Genomic DNA, 16954 nt, shown 5'->3' with positions numbered 1-16954 from the left:
TCTAGTATTTCCTGAACATTTGGTATGAGAATTGTTTTTAAAATGCTGCTCAGTATATATGATTAAGCTGACTGAAATACACAGTTCTACACTACGGTTCAACTTACAATTTTTCTGCATCATGATGGTGCAAATGATATGCATTCAGTAAAAACCATACTTCGAATTTTGATCTTTTCCTGGGCTAGCCATATCTAGTGCTATACTCTCTAGTGCACTGGGACGTAACTGCATCGTAAGTGGAAGACCTGTACAGAATATACAGGTATCTATTAAGCTAATTAATGTTACCAATGTTACCTACAATTACCAACCATTTAGTAGATTGTGTGGGGGGTTCTTACCTTAATTTAATTGAAATCATAATCTTCTACCTCAGGTTTTCAGGAATCAACCAGGATTTGTCAAGTACCTGCCAAATACTCAGCATCAAGAAGAGGGCAGTGATGTGAATTGTTAGGATCGAAGATTAAACACTAGATTCAAACACTAGGAACGAGAATGGGGCTTTCCCTTCCTGTTACTAATCCTCAGTCATGTGATAGGGAAATAACCAAGTCCTAATGAACAATGTCTCACTGGTAATGTTAGAAGGCTATCGGTATGTTTTAAAGGTAATTATAAAAATGGTTTATTTCCCTTGTTTTATCAACAGTCACTAGAACTTCGATCTCAATGTTTAATTTTCCCCAACAGTTTAGCTATTTCCAAGAAAAACAATCATCTGAAGACTGGCATTGCAGATAACAAAATATTATTACCTTGTACTGGCTTCTCTTACCATACGGTTTCAGTAAAAACAGAACTCCCAAACTGTCTACCTGGTTGCCACTTCACATCCGTTAATACAGCAAAAGTCTTGATTTTTGCCTCTCACGATTCTAGAGTGAGCAACTCACTTCAAGGAAAGAGCAGCAGCAAGAATCCTGAGGAATCACAGAAATCCCCATCAAGTTACAGTAAACAAAATATTAGCGTGGATACAGGTGGCTTTTAGGCTTCTCAAATTCTTTTCTTCCAGAACACCTGAGGATTAAAGAACCAACATTTTCTACTTCAAAAAAATTAAAAAAAAAAAAAAAAAAAAAAGCTGTAGTCAGGGCAAGAAAAGGAAAACAGTATCTTTATTGTGTGTAGTTCTAACAAACATTCACTGTGTGCACATTCCACCAGAAAGACAAAGATCTTTGTTCAAAATATGCTGAAATCAAATAGGTAAACAAACTCCATTATCGAATACACAAAAGGAATGTTGATATTGCTCGCTCATAGATGAGGATGAAGTACAAAGAAAAGCAGTTAAATAATCATAATAATGTATTCCCTAAATAGCAAATGTAGAATACAGGTGCAGGCAAAGAGCAGCTCCTAAAACTCATGAATGCGACGCTAGACGTAGGGTAGGTGACTTGACAAATTCCGCTCTGCTTCTTGGAGCCTCCCTCTGAGATCACCCCCACAAATTCCAAACCCAGCTCTTTCCGAGCACAACAGCCAAATGTGACTAAACTCCCCATTACTTTTGTGATACTTGGCAAAAGAATGAGATGCTTTAAAAAGAAAAAAGTCAGTCTCTTGTTGAGACAAGACACGCCTGAATCCACCTCTCCTGGAGAAGGAAGCAATGAACATTAATATTCTGCATTTCTAAAATGGAATTTAATCAGATAGATACCACTTGAGATTTTAAGCATGAGATACTATATAAGTAATGATATATCTGGCATGTAAAGCATTTTTCATTGCTCCACATCAGAACTGAATGAGTATACACTCAACAACGTTCTTATTTCACAACACGTGTGTTAATGATAAATGCTGAAAGAACTTAACAGGCTCAAATTATAGGTTCCAATGGATTTTTGTTTCTGCTTAAGTGGTCACATAAGAACTAAACACAGTATAAACTCTGTCCCCTACCACTTTCCTGTCTTTACAAATATAAGTCATTTGGAAACCAAAACCAAATTCCTGAGAGACAGGGCAGGAAATTTTGGGACCAAGCACGAACATCCCTATTTTGGTGGCACTAACTTTCCCTCACCTCTCCCTCCTGTGATCTCCAGCCATTATGTGTACAGTATGGTGGGCAGCGGCGGTGGCAAGTCCTCCTTGGGAATAAACAACCAAACACCCCTGAGACTCCCCAGGAGGCATGGCCAGCCAACGGGGACTGACTCCACTTGCTCTCCAGCGGGCTTTTCACGACCTACCAACGTCAAGACTGTTTCGAGAATTCAAGTCTACTTCTTTAAACAGAGGTCCTTTTTTTGATGGAGTTGGCTAACATACTGTATTACTTATTGTTTAGAAAAACCTCTGCAAACTCTCACACGAGCTCTGCCTTCCACCTGGCTGTTTATGCAGGCAGCAGAATAATAGTAAATGGACCCCAAAGTGGTTTTGATAACACAAAGTGACATCACATTAGCAGTAGATCAAAGAAGCCCTGGGAACTGGATGGATTTCATGGATGGTTGAGACAAGTCAGAAAATCTTTTCCTCTGGCTCTAAACAAAAACGAGTCCAGATATCAACAGGAAAAGACAACCAATATGAAACAGAAAAACATACAACCACTATGAAATAGAAAACATAACTTTTGCATCGGGTTTTATCCTAAAAATATCAAAAACATAAACTTTACTTAACACTATCATTTGTTAATGTTTTTTCTGAGCCAGGTGTTTTTCATTCAATTTTGGAGACTGCCAACACACTTTTAATTGATCCAAGTTATCTTCTGGCTTAGTTTTAGCTTGAATGTTCCCCTTCCAACTCCTCAATACTCCTTTGTCCTTCATTTCTACCCCAATATGGTCCCATGTAATCATGCAACTTAATCACTATAGCAATTATACACCAATCCTTACTCAAGGCAACCCTTCCTTGCCTTCAGATGGAAGAGCAGCAAAAGTCACATCACTTTCATTACACAACAATCAAAGATTTCTCTTTCAATAAATTGTCTTAAAGTGACATCTTATAATACACACAAAACATTTGCTAGATAAAAGCTTTAAAAGTTTGCCCATATCCCTGACACATAAAAGTCAGCCAGAAATCCCTTAAAATTAGTCCATAATGTCATAACCAAGTGTGCAAGAACCAAGTTAATATTATTTTTATGAATTCTGAATTCACTCAACTGCTAAATCACAGGATACAAGACCCGGGTTGAACTTTTTCTTAAATAGTTTGCATGGGCAGACACTGGTTTGCTGTGTAGCTTCCTGTCAAGCTGCTGGCAAGGAAGAAGAGGGGAGGAGATGCTTGAGCAGTGCCCAGGGTCCTTCCTGGCCCACGCTGTTCCCTGCTGCATGTGACAATGGCTCAGAGGCAGCCTGGTAATCCTCAAAGGATGGGGAGAAAAATCACCACAGTTGTTGGCAGAAAACTGCCAGTGGACTGTCTCCTCAGGTCCTTCCATGGGGGAGAGAAAGCAGAGTCAAATATGCCAGAGGAATTCCTGAACCAAGAAAACAGTAACATAATTCTAAACAATAACTTACTCCTTAGTGGAAACGCTCATCCAAGGCGGGGAAAAAAAACTACCAGTGTTTTTTTCTTTTTTTAATTCTCAACGGAAAAACAACAAAACCACAAATTGGAGCCATGGAGGTAAAATACAGATGAAGTGGAAAACATTCTCCTGTCACGATCTCCCCCTTCTGAATGCCACTTTACCATGGAAGTTACTTTACTGGGGCAAACAGATGATCAAATACTCTCTCTTTGATCAACCTGGAATCTCTAAATTTTGTAAGACAGAGAATAAAAAATTCACTAATGGATAAACAAAAAGGCAGCAAAATCCTTTAACAAAACTGGCCATCTCCACAGACATAATTATAAACTTGTATTTCACCAATAAAAGATGGTAAGGAGTTAAAAGAAAAAAAAAGAAAAAGAAAAAGATGGCAAGAAATCGGTGCCAAATCAAAGTAAAGGATGAAGTTTCTGCTGCTTTTTCTAAACTCCTGTCCTAAAGTAGTGTTTTTTAAAGTTTTTAAAAAGAAAGATGACTATGAATTCACCCTGTCACCCCACCTTATCTCTCCTTTTCCTTGTTTCGCTCCACTCCCCACAAACAAAAGGGAAGCACAGTTCTGCTCAGCACCACTTGGCAGCCTTTGGGATGGCAAGAGCTCCCTGCCTCACTCAGGAGGGAGGGAGGGAGGAGACCATCACATGTTCTTTCAGTTTTAACAAAGATAAACAAGGAGTAAGACCACTTTGCAGCTGTCTTTCAAGTCATAGGTGGGCAGCTTGACTTCATGAATTAAACTTCTTATGATAAATAACAGAATTAAGTCATAGTTTAAAAAATGATATTTACTTAAAAAGGGAAAAAGAAAAGCTTCAAAACCAGAGTGTACTACCCTGTTTAGAACGGCGCTCAAAGTACTGGAAAGCAGGCATTTTTACCAAAGGGCAGTGAAACTAGGACATGTGGACCGTAATTATAAAAGGAAGTTTGCGGGTGTAGAGGGGCTCGTGGAGAAGAGGAAAGAGGAAACAATGGCAAGGACACAGAAGGTGCGCAGGTGCTTTGAGAGTAAGGCTCCGAGAAATGACCTGGACATTAGCCTCAGGGCTGAGGCGGACGTCTGGCCGACAGTCTGGGCTCCAAGGGGGAAGAATACAATTGGCAGGATTCAAGAAGAGGGCACCGCTGCGGCCTCCAAACAAGTCTCTAGTTTGCACTCCCAAGTGGACATGCTTTCCAGACTTCAACACGGTCTCCTCAGGAGGATCTGCTCTCCGACGTGTAGTAACGATACAGAAAACCTAAGACAATAGCGCCTATGATGGGGATAATCCAGTATGACCAGTAGCTAGAAATATTAGGGGGAAAAAGCAATAAAATCGTGAACATTTCATACCCAACATTCGCTGTCTTTCAACATTCACATCTTAGTATTTTTCTGAGCAAAGATTTTTGACTTACTTGGGGAAATTTAACTGCTTTTATCACATAGTAGTTGAGGGAAAATGAATATTTGGATTGGAGTGACAAAGTTACACAATAATTTTTAATAAAAAGATTAAAAACAGAATGTATAATATCAAAACAAGATGCATATACACACCTCAATATGTGTTTTTACAAAGGCATATCGTGGCTATTTCTGGGCTAGGGGATTACAGATAGTTTAAATTCTTCTTTATGCTTTGTTTTTCACATATTCTACAATTAATATCTTTAAACAGGAAAAAGCCACCATTTTTTATATATATATACATATAGTTATGAATTCAGAAGCAACAATACCTAATACAATTGTTGGCAATACTATGTCTGCCCTGTATGCATTTTTAAAATTTAATCCTCACAACAATCCTATAAAATAGGTACTACTATTATTCTCATTTTATACATAGGAAATACAAGCTTTGCACCCAAAATCACAAAGCGAAGTTAGTCAAGCAGTCTGATTCCAAAAGCTGCTCTCTTAATCCCTCATTAAGTCTGGACCCTAATGACACATGCACAAACACACACAGCATATGGACAGTTCTAATAAAGTTAAGTAAATGGCAGGTGGCTTAAAAAGTCCTGTAAGAAACTGTCCTCAGGAGTTTCAAGACAGTCATCATTCTCCTGAAAATAATCCTTTTTCTCTAATAGAGCTTATTAGCACTGCCAGTATTAAGATATAATTCTTCCATGATCCAAAGGACATGGCTGCCCCTCTACTTATGACATACATGGACTTGGTATTAAAAGGCTCTGAAGCCCAAAAAACCAGCTGAGGTTCAATAATAAAAATAATTCTCTTTGCCTAAACATGCCTAACATTTTGTACGTTTAAATACAGCAGAAAGCTGTTCTGGGCAAGTTGAGAATGTCAGTCAGGTAGCTTTGTTTAAAAACACAAGCAAGCTGGTTGGCACGTACAACAAAAATATGACACATGTGAACTCTGCAGTAATCTCCCCAGAAGAGTAATGAATTCAGATATCTTGCAGAGCAACCACAAGAGACAAAACAGTTCGAGAGTAGGATCCTCGAGAAAACATGGAAGATAAACTCTTCAGTACAAAAGACTGAGAATGGCTGACTACCAATCCTCATAAAATCCTTCGTAACACTTTACTGCCACTGAGAACAGAACCAAAGGAAATGCACCTAAAATGCACCAAAGGAGATACAGGTTCAACAGTAACTTCCTGGCCACAGACAGAACTCTCTTCTTGGAGATTCATTCAGGTTACTGCATGTAGTCATGACTCATTTATTTTTATTGCTTTGTACTATTCCTCTGTATGAATATTCCAGAAAGAATTCATTCATTTTATTAATGAGTGGTTATTTGGGTTGTTTCCAGTATTTTAATATCTTGAATAATGTTCCTGTGAACATTCTTGCATGTATTTCCTGGTATACTTGTACACACGTTTCTCTTGAGTATACAAATATCCCTAGAAATGGAATTGGTCAGTCAAAAGTTATTATATTGTCAAATTTACTAGATAATGTCAAATTTTTTCCACAGTGATTGCACCCACTTACATTTCCCTAGGAGAATCTTCGTGATACACTTCCTAAGCAACTCCTCTTTATTTTTAGAATTTTTAATTTTTGCTAATCTAGTAGGTGCGAAATACATGCTATGATTTTAATTTACATCTCTCTGATGACCAATGAAATGAAATCTTTTTCATAATATACTTATATTTGCGTTTTCTCTTCTGTTAGGTGCTTATTTAAGTCTTTTTCTCATATTCTACCAAGTCATTTTTTTCACTGATTTGTAAAAATTATTTGGGTATTGTGTATAACAATTCTAAATCAGTTTTAAGTGTAGTTTAAGTCTACTGCAAGTTTATGGCCTGTATTTTCAAATTCTTTATGGAGCTTTTGGTTGAACATAAATCCTTAGCATTAAGGAAGCTGAATTTACTAAGTTTCCTTTAATTGCCACTTTTTCAAAATACTCTGTCCATCACCTCAAACAAAAAAGATGTGATACTTTTATGGGAAAAAAAAGACACATTTTCTCTCTCTGAAATGCTTTAAATGGGATCTCAGAAAGATAAAACAGATAGCTCTATATAATCTCTACACAGAATTTTTACAAGTCAAGGATTCCACAGTCAGCTCAAGTAGAGCACTTAAGGGATGACAAATTTATACCTTTCAGGGCTAAGACTATTGTGTTACTAGCATTACTGCAAGGGATATTTGTAAAGTAAACCTTTGAGAAAACCCAAATTCCTGAATATGACTGCAAACATTTTTTTCTTCTCTAAAATGTAATAATAATAGCACCTACCTTATAGAGTGTTGTGAGGGTTAAAGTTTGAAGTATTAGTCGCACAGCTGGGCTGAACTACAGATACTGGATTTGATTTAATAACAGTACCTGTCCATGCATACTGGTCTCTTACTGAATGTGATTCCATTTGTGTCACAACAAGATTAAAAAATTACTATGAACTTTGTTGAGATTACTCAAAATGACTGAAACTGTAAAAATTAATTTTGCTAAAGCTAAGGAACCACTGAATTTGCAGTAATTCTGACCAAAAAAGAATTAGTTGTCAAATTGCACTCTTAAGTTATGTTATACATGCATATTTATGGAAATATCTCTTGCCAGACAGTATACTGGGTATAAAGAAGTCTATTAAGGGAATACCAACCTTTTGTAGGTGTTATCTTTCGAAGGGACCTGAAGACACATAATCAAAAATAAACAAACAAAAAAGATTAACACAGAATATATAAATCTTCTTGCATATCCATATAAACTCTGAAGCTAATAACAGAACTTCATCTTTCATGCAACTTGATGTTTACCAATCTATATGCAATGGGAGGCCCAGGAATTCTATTTCTGATAACATACTGGTATCTCCCAGTAAAGAACTAACGAAAACATAGAGAAATGACTGCAACTCTTTTTAGATGTAAAAAAATGCCACTGGTACAAACTATATTGAAATGGACTAATTTGCAGTCACAATGATAAGCCTGGTTCAGCTGGGCTTGCCACTGGCAGTAGCTAAGATGATATTTTCTGAAAACATTAAAAAAAAAAAAAAAAAAAAAACGGAAAAACCCTCTTGCCTTGTAATATACAGGTCAGTGGGAAAATGCTCTGTAGCATGCAGGTGACCGTTTTGTGGCTTAGAGAAATGAAATGGTTTACTCTATGAAATCATTATAATTATGATTAGAGACCTTAGGGCTTATTTCACAATGAAAACAGGAAGAATGGAGTTAAGGGAAAGAAAATACAAAAATAAATTTAAAAACAAAAATTTGGCAATAGCAAGTAATGAGGTCCTGACATATGCTACAACACAGAGGAAACCTGAACATGTTACGTGCAGTGAAAGAAGCCAGATATAAAGACCATGTATTATATAAGTCCATTTATACGGAATGTTCACAATAGGCAAATCGACCTGTAGAAAGCAGATTAGTGGCTTCCTAGGGCTGGTCGGGGTAGGGAGAAGAGGAGTTGGAGAGAAATGGAAAATGACTGCTAAAGGTTATGGGGTTTCCTTTTACAATGACGAAAATGTTCCAAAACTGATAGTGATTATGGTTGCACAGCTCTGAAACTCTGGACTTGTACATCTAGTGAGTTAGGTGGCATGTAAATTATATCTTAGTAAAGCTGTTAAAATTTTGTATTCAACTTATGTGAATGTCAAATGAAGTTATGGATATCATTAATTAGTTGTATAGTATCAAAAGACCTGTTAACTTACTGTCAGAGGACAATAACCCACTAGCATAGGTCATTGCTGCCCAAAAGATCATCTTTGCCAATATATAATAGTACCCCAGGGTGTGAACACATAATTTTCAGTAATCTCTAAGAATTTCCAGAAACCCTACATATTAGCCTAGACACTTTACAGCACACCATGAAATGAGTTTTAATTTCATATAGCCAAAACATTGTCATGCAAATGAACGTATGTCCCAAACCTGAAAGAAACTGGCCTATAGGCAAATAAGACTTCTAATAAAGTTTTAGATAAATCATATTGATCAACTGCTCTACTTCTTTGAGACCGTGATGATCACCATTAACTGGGGGCATTTCTACTAGAATAGCATCAATCAGGCTAGTTAAAACATGTTACGGCCCATCTTTGAGAAATATAGCAAATGTTTTACAGATTTAGAAGGTGGTCGTGGTAGTGATGACTGCATCTAATTTATAATGTTCCTTTTTAAATATTCCACTATGTAGCCAAGAAATAATTGAATTCTACCAAGAAAATATCCAATCTTTTATGTTTTATCCACCCATGTACCAATGACTTACAGAAGAAAAAATGTAGAATTCATATTAAGAACAAAATGAAACTGAGCTAATTTGAAAGGCTTACATGAGAGTATAAGGAGTAATATCTACATTATGATGTTTAATCTGTAATCACATTAAAAGCCTTTAGTTCATACAAATGGATTCCCTAGATTTCCAAGCTGTCTAGATTCTTTTACAATCAAAAGCCCTGGGTGTGTGCTAACTGGAGTGAGCCTCAGACAACATAGGAAGCAGCTGAGGGAAGAGACAGGGAGAGAGACCAGAGGAAATCAAGACCATAATATGCTGAAACTGTAATAGTTCCTAATAATCAATAAACATTTTTTAATATACATAGTTCCTTTCTTTTTTTTTTTTTTAACTAAGTACCTCAACCCCTGTTTTAAGATCAATCTATCCCTGGAGGCAAAAAGACCAACTTCCCTAACACTGGAGGAAAGAGAAGAGAAAGAAGTGTATTCTCTCTTTACAGTACTGTCAGCCAAGTAAATGCCAAACTATGGTGACTCCGCTTTTAATCAACTATAAATGAAAGAGTTGTTTAAGGCACTGCTCTTGGAAGCCAAGTACCTCAGCCAAGTCTGGAAAGAAGCCAAGTAAGTCATTTTTAATTTAATAAAAGTAAAAAGAAAAAGGCTCTATTAACACAAAACCTTCCTTCACCTCCACCCTTCCGTTCCGTGCACAGCTCCCAGTTCTCATTTCTAGTCCAGAGCTCTGTGCTGAATCTAATGAAGGCTAAAGTGAAATTCCTACAGTTTATGATTGACTTTAATTTATCCCTTTGGGTGTTCAGGCATATCTGGCTGGTTATATTTTTGACCACATTTTAATTTACATGCAAGACTGGTCAGGAGAAGTGACCGCTCCCCATCTCTGGCATGAATAGCACTAACTGCAGTACCATATGATTTTAGTTACAAGAGAGCAGATCAAATCCAGAGTTCTTCTACCAAAGCCTTACCAAGTAAGTCATATGAATGTTTCTTTATTCTCCAAGGAGTTTGGAATACACTTCGAAACAACTAGACCGTTTTAAGTCTACTCTGATTTTAGCTCAATATTAACAGAAATTAACTTTAAACAAATTGGTTCCTAAAGTTCAAGTTTCATTAAGGCTTTAATTCCCTCATAAAATAAATAAGTAAAGAAATATATTTACATATATATGAACACTAAACATGGACTTTGTAGGATAAGAGGAAATATTTCATAATATCTGAGTAACCATTTTATTAAAGCTGCTTATAACTGAAATTATGTCTAATATCTTCAAGCTCAATGCTAAATCAGTTTCCTCACTTGTAAACTGAAAGGCCCAGATCAGATGAACCTGATTTCTAAAGTCATATTCAATTAACTCAACACAACTTTCTGACCTGAGGGCATTTTAGCAAAACCTACAAGAGCAGCCTTTCAGAGATTAGAAAGAAGGAAATATCCTCTTTCCATGTCTAGGAAGACTGATCACAGCCATGCACACACGTTTCTATCTTGGAGCAGGTATGTAAAGGTGTGTTCTTCCAGATACTCTTCCAGGAGGCAGTGCCCCGTAAGTACTGACCCTCTTTGATGTGTTCAAAAGAATGACAAATGTTCTTATCGGCAAACATGGGAAGGGATGTGGGGGTCAGTGGGGATAATTTCACTATGAACCCTGTTTATGGGGAAAAAAAAACATGGAAGGAGAACACATGCTTAAGGAACAGTGTACTATGTGACCAGAACATAAATGTAGGGAACAATGTGCCAAAATTATGTTTATGATACATTCAAATATATAGACAAGGCATTATAAATGTACCTTCAGTCTAAACAGTTTATGTTTAGACTTTCAGAAGTTTAAGTCAAAGGGAAATTTAAAGTACGTAAGAAGCTTACATTTTAATTCCTGAATTGGACGTTTGCCTGCCATTCCAAGAGGATTCCAAGTATTCAAAATTAGAAGAAACGGATTTTAAGTCACAAGACACCACCTTCAGCAAATTTAATGAGTATTTGGGCGGTCTGGTAGTTTTTGCAGCTTTTTATTTAGAATAGTTTGATTTCTGTGCGGCCAGTTATGAAAAACAACTTGGGAACTTTGGGCCTCAAACACTACTACAAAGGGTTTTTTTCCCCCATAATACAATGGACTTTATATGGCACGAGCAATCACTATATGAATTTTCATATTAGGTTCATGATACAACCTAAAAAGTTTGAGTTTTCAAAGTACACAATTTCAATATTTTATAGACCTGACCATGACCTGGCCATGTGGTGTGGATCTTGAGAACAGTCTTCTCCTGAAGCTCCAATGTACTAAAATTTCTTTCTAGATGAGAACACAGTTTAACAATTACTGTCTTGTAAAGCATAAATCCCTAGAGCCAGCCCAGTCATGTAAAAAATATTTCCCTGCAGATAAGAGCAAAATTCAAAGGTAAAAAACACTCGCTAAAACAAATTTTTATATGACTCTCTCAAGAACCCATTATGATAAGACACATAAGACATGACTGAAGGAAAAAAATTGAAATACCTAGAGAGTAATTCCTACTGGGAACTAAAAAGCAAAAAGTTGTTATAACATTGGAGGGCTGATTTGAAAAGGAGGTTACCTTGCCCTTCTGCCACCATGTTTTGTAAAACTACACATCATTTCTAAATAAAGTATTACAAGGAGAGATATTAATCCTTGAGATTCCTAGCAAAGGGTAGGCTATCTTTCAAGGGTGATCTTGCTATTACATCTCATGCTTTATTTCAAAAGATCATGTTACAAAATACAAATGTTAGATAAAACCAGGAAACGATGAAACAACCATACAAAATTCTTTGGTAAACAGCAATCTCTACTCATTTAAAGGGCATCTGCAAACCCATTCCAAATGTTAATTAATTCGGTTGCAGGTATGATGGGAATATTTAACAATTCTTAAAAGGAAATTTTCAGTATGATGCTACCAACTAACTACATAATTATAAAGCATGTATTCTTTTTAGTTTCTTTCTCATAAAAGAGAAAGTAAACTGAATGTTATGTACATATAATACTTTATGTATGAGTAAAGGAAAACTGTATGTACAACAAAAGTCTGTAGCATCTGGGAGAAAAATACGTATGTGTCATTTTTTAAATAATTGTTTTCTTGACACATTCTATATTTCTTTTTTTCTTTAGTTTTTTTTGGGGGGGGAGGTAACTAGGTTTGTTTATTTGTTTGTTTGTTTATTTAAGAGGCAGTCATGGGAATTGAACCTAGCACCTTGTGTATGCTAAGTATGTGCTCTAACACTTGAGCTATATCTTCCCCCCTGTATCTGCCTTTAAATGCAACTTACAGACTGTTTCTAACATAGATGGAATTTACTAGATTTCAAAAGTTTAATTTCTTAAGCTAAAAAATGAAGTTTAAAAAACATATTAAGCCTTTATGGAGACAATCTTACTTGCTTAAAAGAAAACAATAGATCAAATCCTGTTACAGCAAATATCATCTCATCAAAGATTTTGTCTATGGAATACTAAATATCTATTGAAAAGAATGAGGAAGATCTTTATGAACTGATAAGGAACAATCACTAAGATAAAAATTTAAAGTAAAAAGCAAGGGGCAGAACAATACATAAGAGATTTTTAAGAACAGAATGTTAGTCTATCTATTGATCAATCAATTTATCCACTCATCCATCAACTATTTTTATTTATGTATGCACAGAATCTCTTTAGAACCTAAACAAGAAAATGGTAGCAGACCACCTCAGAGAAGGGGAACTAGGAGGCTGAGAGTTGGTGACGGGAGTAATTTTTATATTACAGTTTTTTTTTATACTACTTGACTTTTTAACCATGTACATCATAAACTACCCATTCAAAAAATTTAAATGGAAAAATGGTCAAGTTATTGGGTCTGTTCATTGAAATGAGATTTGACTAGTGAAGCAATTGAACTGTCACCTAGATAATATCTGTTGAATAAATGAATGAAATTGTGCCACTTTTTTGGCCAGGTTAGCACTTGCATGTACTTTATCTCCTGAACTGAAGGCAGATTCAAATGATAAAACCATTAACCAAGAAGTAAATGCATAATCAAAAGAGAGACTTCATGGACCACAAATGTGTCTAGGTTACTTGTAGCACAGTAGCCAGGCAGGCAAACCAGCAAGAAAACACTACACTTGTTTCTTTTTTGGAGGAGGGCAGGAATTAGGTTTATTTATTTATTTTAATAGAAGCACTGGGGATTGAACCCAGGACCTCGTGCATGCTAAGCATGAGCTCTACCACTGACCTATATCCTTCCCCCACTACATCTCTTTCTAAGGTGAGTTTCCACAACTCAAAGCAGACCAGAAAAATGTTAACTCAAGTATGAATATAAAAGATTGATGGCTCTCAACATGGGGACTACTACAGCCTGGAAGAGATTGAGAGATAAAAAGTTTTTCATTCTAGTTAGTTATCTTTGAGTGAAGCAGGTAAAAAAAAATCTGCTGCCAGATCTATAGTTTCCCAGCTTTTAAGTTTTAGTATTGTAACATTTTAGGGTCTTGAACCTCAGGCATTATCAGTATAACAAGAAAACAGTGGTGACCATCAATTATTTACCTGAGTCATAGCAAAAGCAGTATGAAAAGTAGTTTCAAAGAAACCTGGGAAAAGTTCCTAATTTGTACTCTGGAATAGTATGTTTCAGGTGTTCTTTAAAAAAAAATTTTTGTGGGGGTGGAGAGGTTATTTCATGTGGGGAAGAGATACAGATCTGTGGAGGGAGGAGAGAAGTGGAGAAATAAAGGAAGAAGGGAAATGAAACCTCTATCCCATAAGGCAAGATACTTCTTAACTATGCATTAAAAAACAGTAATGTTCACAGAGGTCCTGAAACCCTTAACCAAAAGAAAGTAATGTATTAATGAAATGAACTTTGCATTGACTTCCTCATGGTAAGTGTAAAAAATTTTAAAAAGAGACACCTGCATCCTAGACACAGAAGTGCCTATTTATAACCCATTTAAGAAATCTGAAGGATCAAGAATTTCTTCCTGGAACTAAAATCAGGTTGGCCCACAGCTCTATGACAACCTATGTAGGTGGTCCTGAAATTTTTCCCAAAGGTTTTCCTTGGCTGATCTGCCTGAAGTACAGCAGTGGGACTGGAAACACTAAATAATCAGACTCTCTATTTAATGGAGACTGTCCTTTGGGCACAGCAGACATGAGAAAAACAGAGCCTTGAAAACACTGCCTTTAATCACTGTTTAAGTCAGACAGGGGCCAAACTACATTTGGAGACTTCTAAATTACTACAGAATTTCACCAAATCTCACCAACTGAAAGGGTTTCTTTTTCTACATTTCTTACAAAAAGGCCAAGACTCAACAGTTTTATTTTATCTGAGACATCTCCAATTAATTCTTTGGCCTACAGAAGGCAGACAGTGCTTTTCACAGAAGAGAACTCAAGTTCCCTAAGTTTTCAAATGAAAAGATGGGGATATCATTCAGCAAAAAGGCTGGTTCTTGGCTATCTGGGTTACTTTAAATGCAAATTCCCAAGTCCCACCTCCAGAGATCATGAATCAGCAGTAGTGGAAGCCTAGGAAATACACAATTCAGAAAACATGCCAAGGGATTCCAATACAGGTGGTACAAGGTACAGATTTTGAAAAACACTGCTGCTCTCCATTCCTGAGAATGGTCCTTACTATGTACTGTACTACCAAGGAAGAAAAACAGCAACAAGAAGCAATTTGTAGACTTCTATGCATTATAACTCCAAAAAAGTTTTTTATTGTTTTAACATAAAGCGTGCTCTCATGGTGCTGTGCAGAAGTGGGCGATGGCTCCTGGGTATGGGGTGCATCTCTTGGACAAATGGGACTATCCCTTGAATCAAATGTTAAGCTCTAAGAGCAATGGTTCCCAGACATGTTCAATATACTAAACAAAGTCATGCTTACTTCAAATTTTACCTTAATTACACAAGTGAAGATTCAAGAATAGACAGTGCCTGGGTCAGGAGGGGAGGACAAACAAACCAATTTTAAGTGTGGGTCAGGAGGGGAGGACAAACAAACCAATTTTAAGTGCTCACAAAGCACTTAAAGTATCATTCCACCCCTCTTTGTAAACAATTCAACAGTTCAGATTAGCAGAGTGTAGCAAGGTGGGAGTTAATGGACACAAACACCCTGGACAGCAGGGCAGCCATCTCTTGAGTTGAAAGAATTCCTGTGTCTAGGCCAATTTAACTGCTGTGCCACACGTGTTCAGTAATTCCAGCTCAATGAGGAAAGGGAAGCAGGAAGCTAGGAGGAGGAAAAGGGGAGGGAGCATCACCCCCATGATGTTCCAGGTGGCAACTAAACCACTGTCCCTTTAGAGGGCAGTGTAAGAGTCATCTGAAGAAGAGTCAAGGAAAATAGAAAAAAGTGAAGGAGTGAGGGAGATGAACCAACCAACTTGTGGGAAACAGTAAGGCTTTTATATTTTCTCCCTGGTACATTATGCAGTACACATTAAGGTTTTCAAATATTTAACGTTTTGTTTTTGCTGCATCACTGAGAGAATGGAAACAGTGTGTAGGCTGATCTGAGCCTGCACTCCTGCACGATAAAAGGATTCAGTTGGGGAACAGGGACAGAAAGGCCTGTTCGAGTCACCTGCTTCAATCTACAACTCAGAAATTCTAAGATTTGTAAGAGAAAATTAACTTTCCAATTCTCTATCCAATACAGAAGCAATTACTATCAACTGTACTACTTAATGTAAGGAAAAGAAATATTTTTCTGTAACTGAACCTACAAGCCAAATTTTCCAAAACAATATGGGGCATCACTTTTAAGAGTTTCAATTGTTTAAAAAAGCGAATGAACAAAATGTTCCTACTGTTCAAGACTCAGCTATTCTTTTTTCCTGAGATGGTACTGAGTCCAAATTCCTGAAAATAGGATTTTTACCTGCGGGAAAAGTAAACTTTTCTCTTGTTAAAATAATTAAAAACAAAATAAGCAATTTTATTTGAGTAAATAGACGTATAAACACTTGAAACACACAAGAGAAACCAAAGACTTACCTTGCTACCACTTTCAGGCTTAAGGTCATCCTGTTTAAAGAAGAAAACAAGTAACATTTTAACACACATTCAATGAACTCTTACTATGTGTTTATTTCTCACTTTGGGACATGACACTTCATTCCGGTAGTAGTAATTCCCCTGTAATAGCAATTTCCTGCAAACCTTTATCAAGAGCAACCAAAGCACTATTTTAGGTAGAGATGTCATTAACCACGTTACAAAAAAATCAATCCATCAAAAAGAAAAAAATCCAAAATCAATTCCCTTAGCTCTTCAAAGATACTACCAGTGTTGATTTACAAACAAGAAACTCTACCTTAGTACAGGAAGGCTAGATGATTTTGGAGAAAATTTAGCCTGCTGGCTGGGTTGAATGAATTTCCATTTTACTAATTCACTCCCTCGTCATGTTCTGGGGCTGCTGGGTACCTCCCTCTCTACAAGCACTCAGAGCTCAGCTTACCGGATGCACATCCCCAATATAGTACTGCTTGAGCATTTCTCTGGCATCAGAGGAGTGCCCTACATCTTCAAAGCTTTCAGTTGCATCTGCACCAGCTTGTTCCAGCAGAACCTCTTCTCCTCCAGGATG

General features: G+C 36.7%; 1 protein-coding gene across 1 annotated transcript in view; it reads right to left on the bottom strand.

Moving 5' to 3' along the window:
- Nucleotides 1–1096: 1096 nt before the first annotated feature.
- Nucleotides 1097–16954, bottom strand: part of LOC102515417 (cytochrome b5 type B) — a 29350-nt gene continuing 13492 nt past the window's right edge. Inside the window, exons 2-5 of the mRNA XM_006180574.3 lie at nucleotides 16826–16954; nucleotides 16360–16389; nucleotides 7651–7679; nucleotides 1097–4838 (exon numbers count right to left, since the gene is read on the bottom strand). Of these exons, the coding sequence (XP_006180636.1) occupies nucleotides 4748–4838; nucleotides 7651–7679; nucleotides 16360–16389; nucleotides 16826–16954 (279 nt within the window). The 3' untranslated portion in view covers nucleotides 1097–4747. The remainder of the gene's footprint in view (nucleotides 4839–7650; nucleotides 7680–16359; nucleotides 16390–16825) is intronic.

Source organism: Camelus ferus, chromosome 9 (assembly GCF_009834535.1).
Source record: "Camelus ferus isolate YT-003-E chromosome 9, BCGSAC_Cfer_1.0, whole genome shotgun sequence".
Lineage (NCBI taxonomy): Eukaryota > Metazoa > Chordata > Mammalia > Artiodactyla > Camelidae > Camelus > Camelus ferus.
Note: the sequence above shows the minus strand (reverse complement) of the source record. Positions and strands in the feature narration are given on the sequence as shown.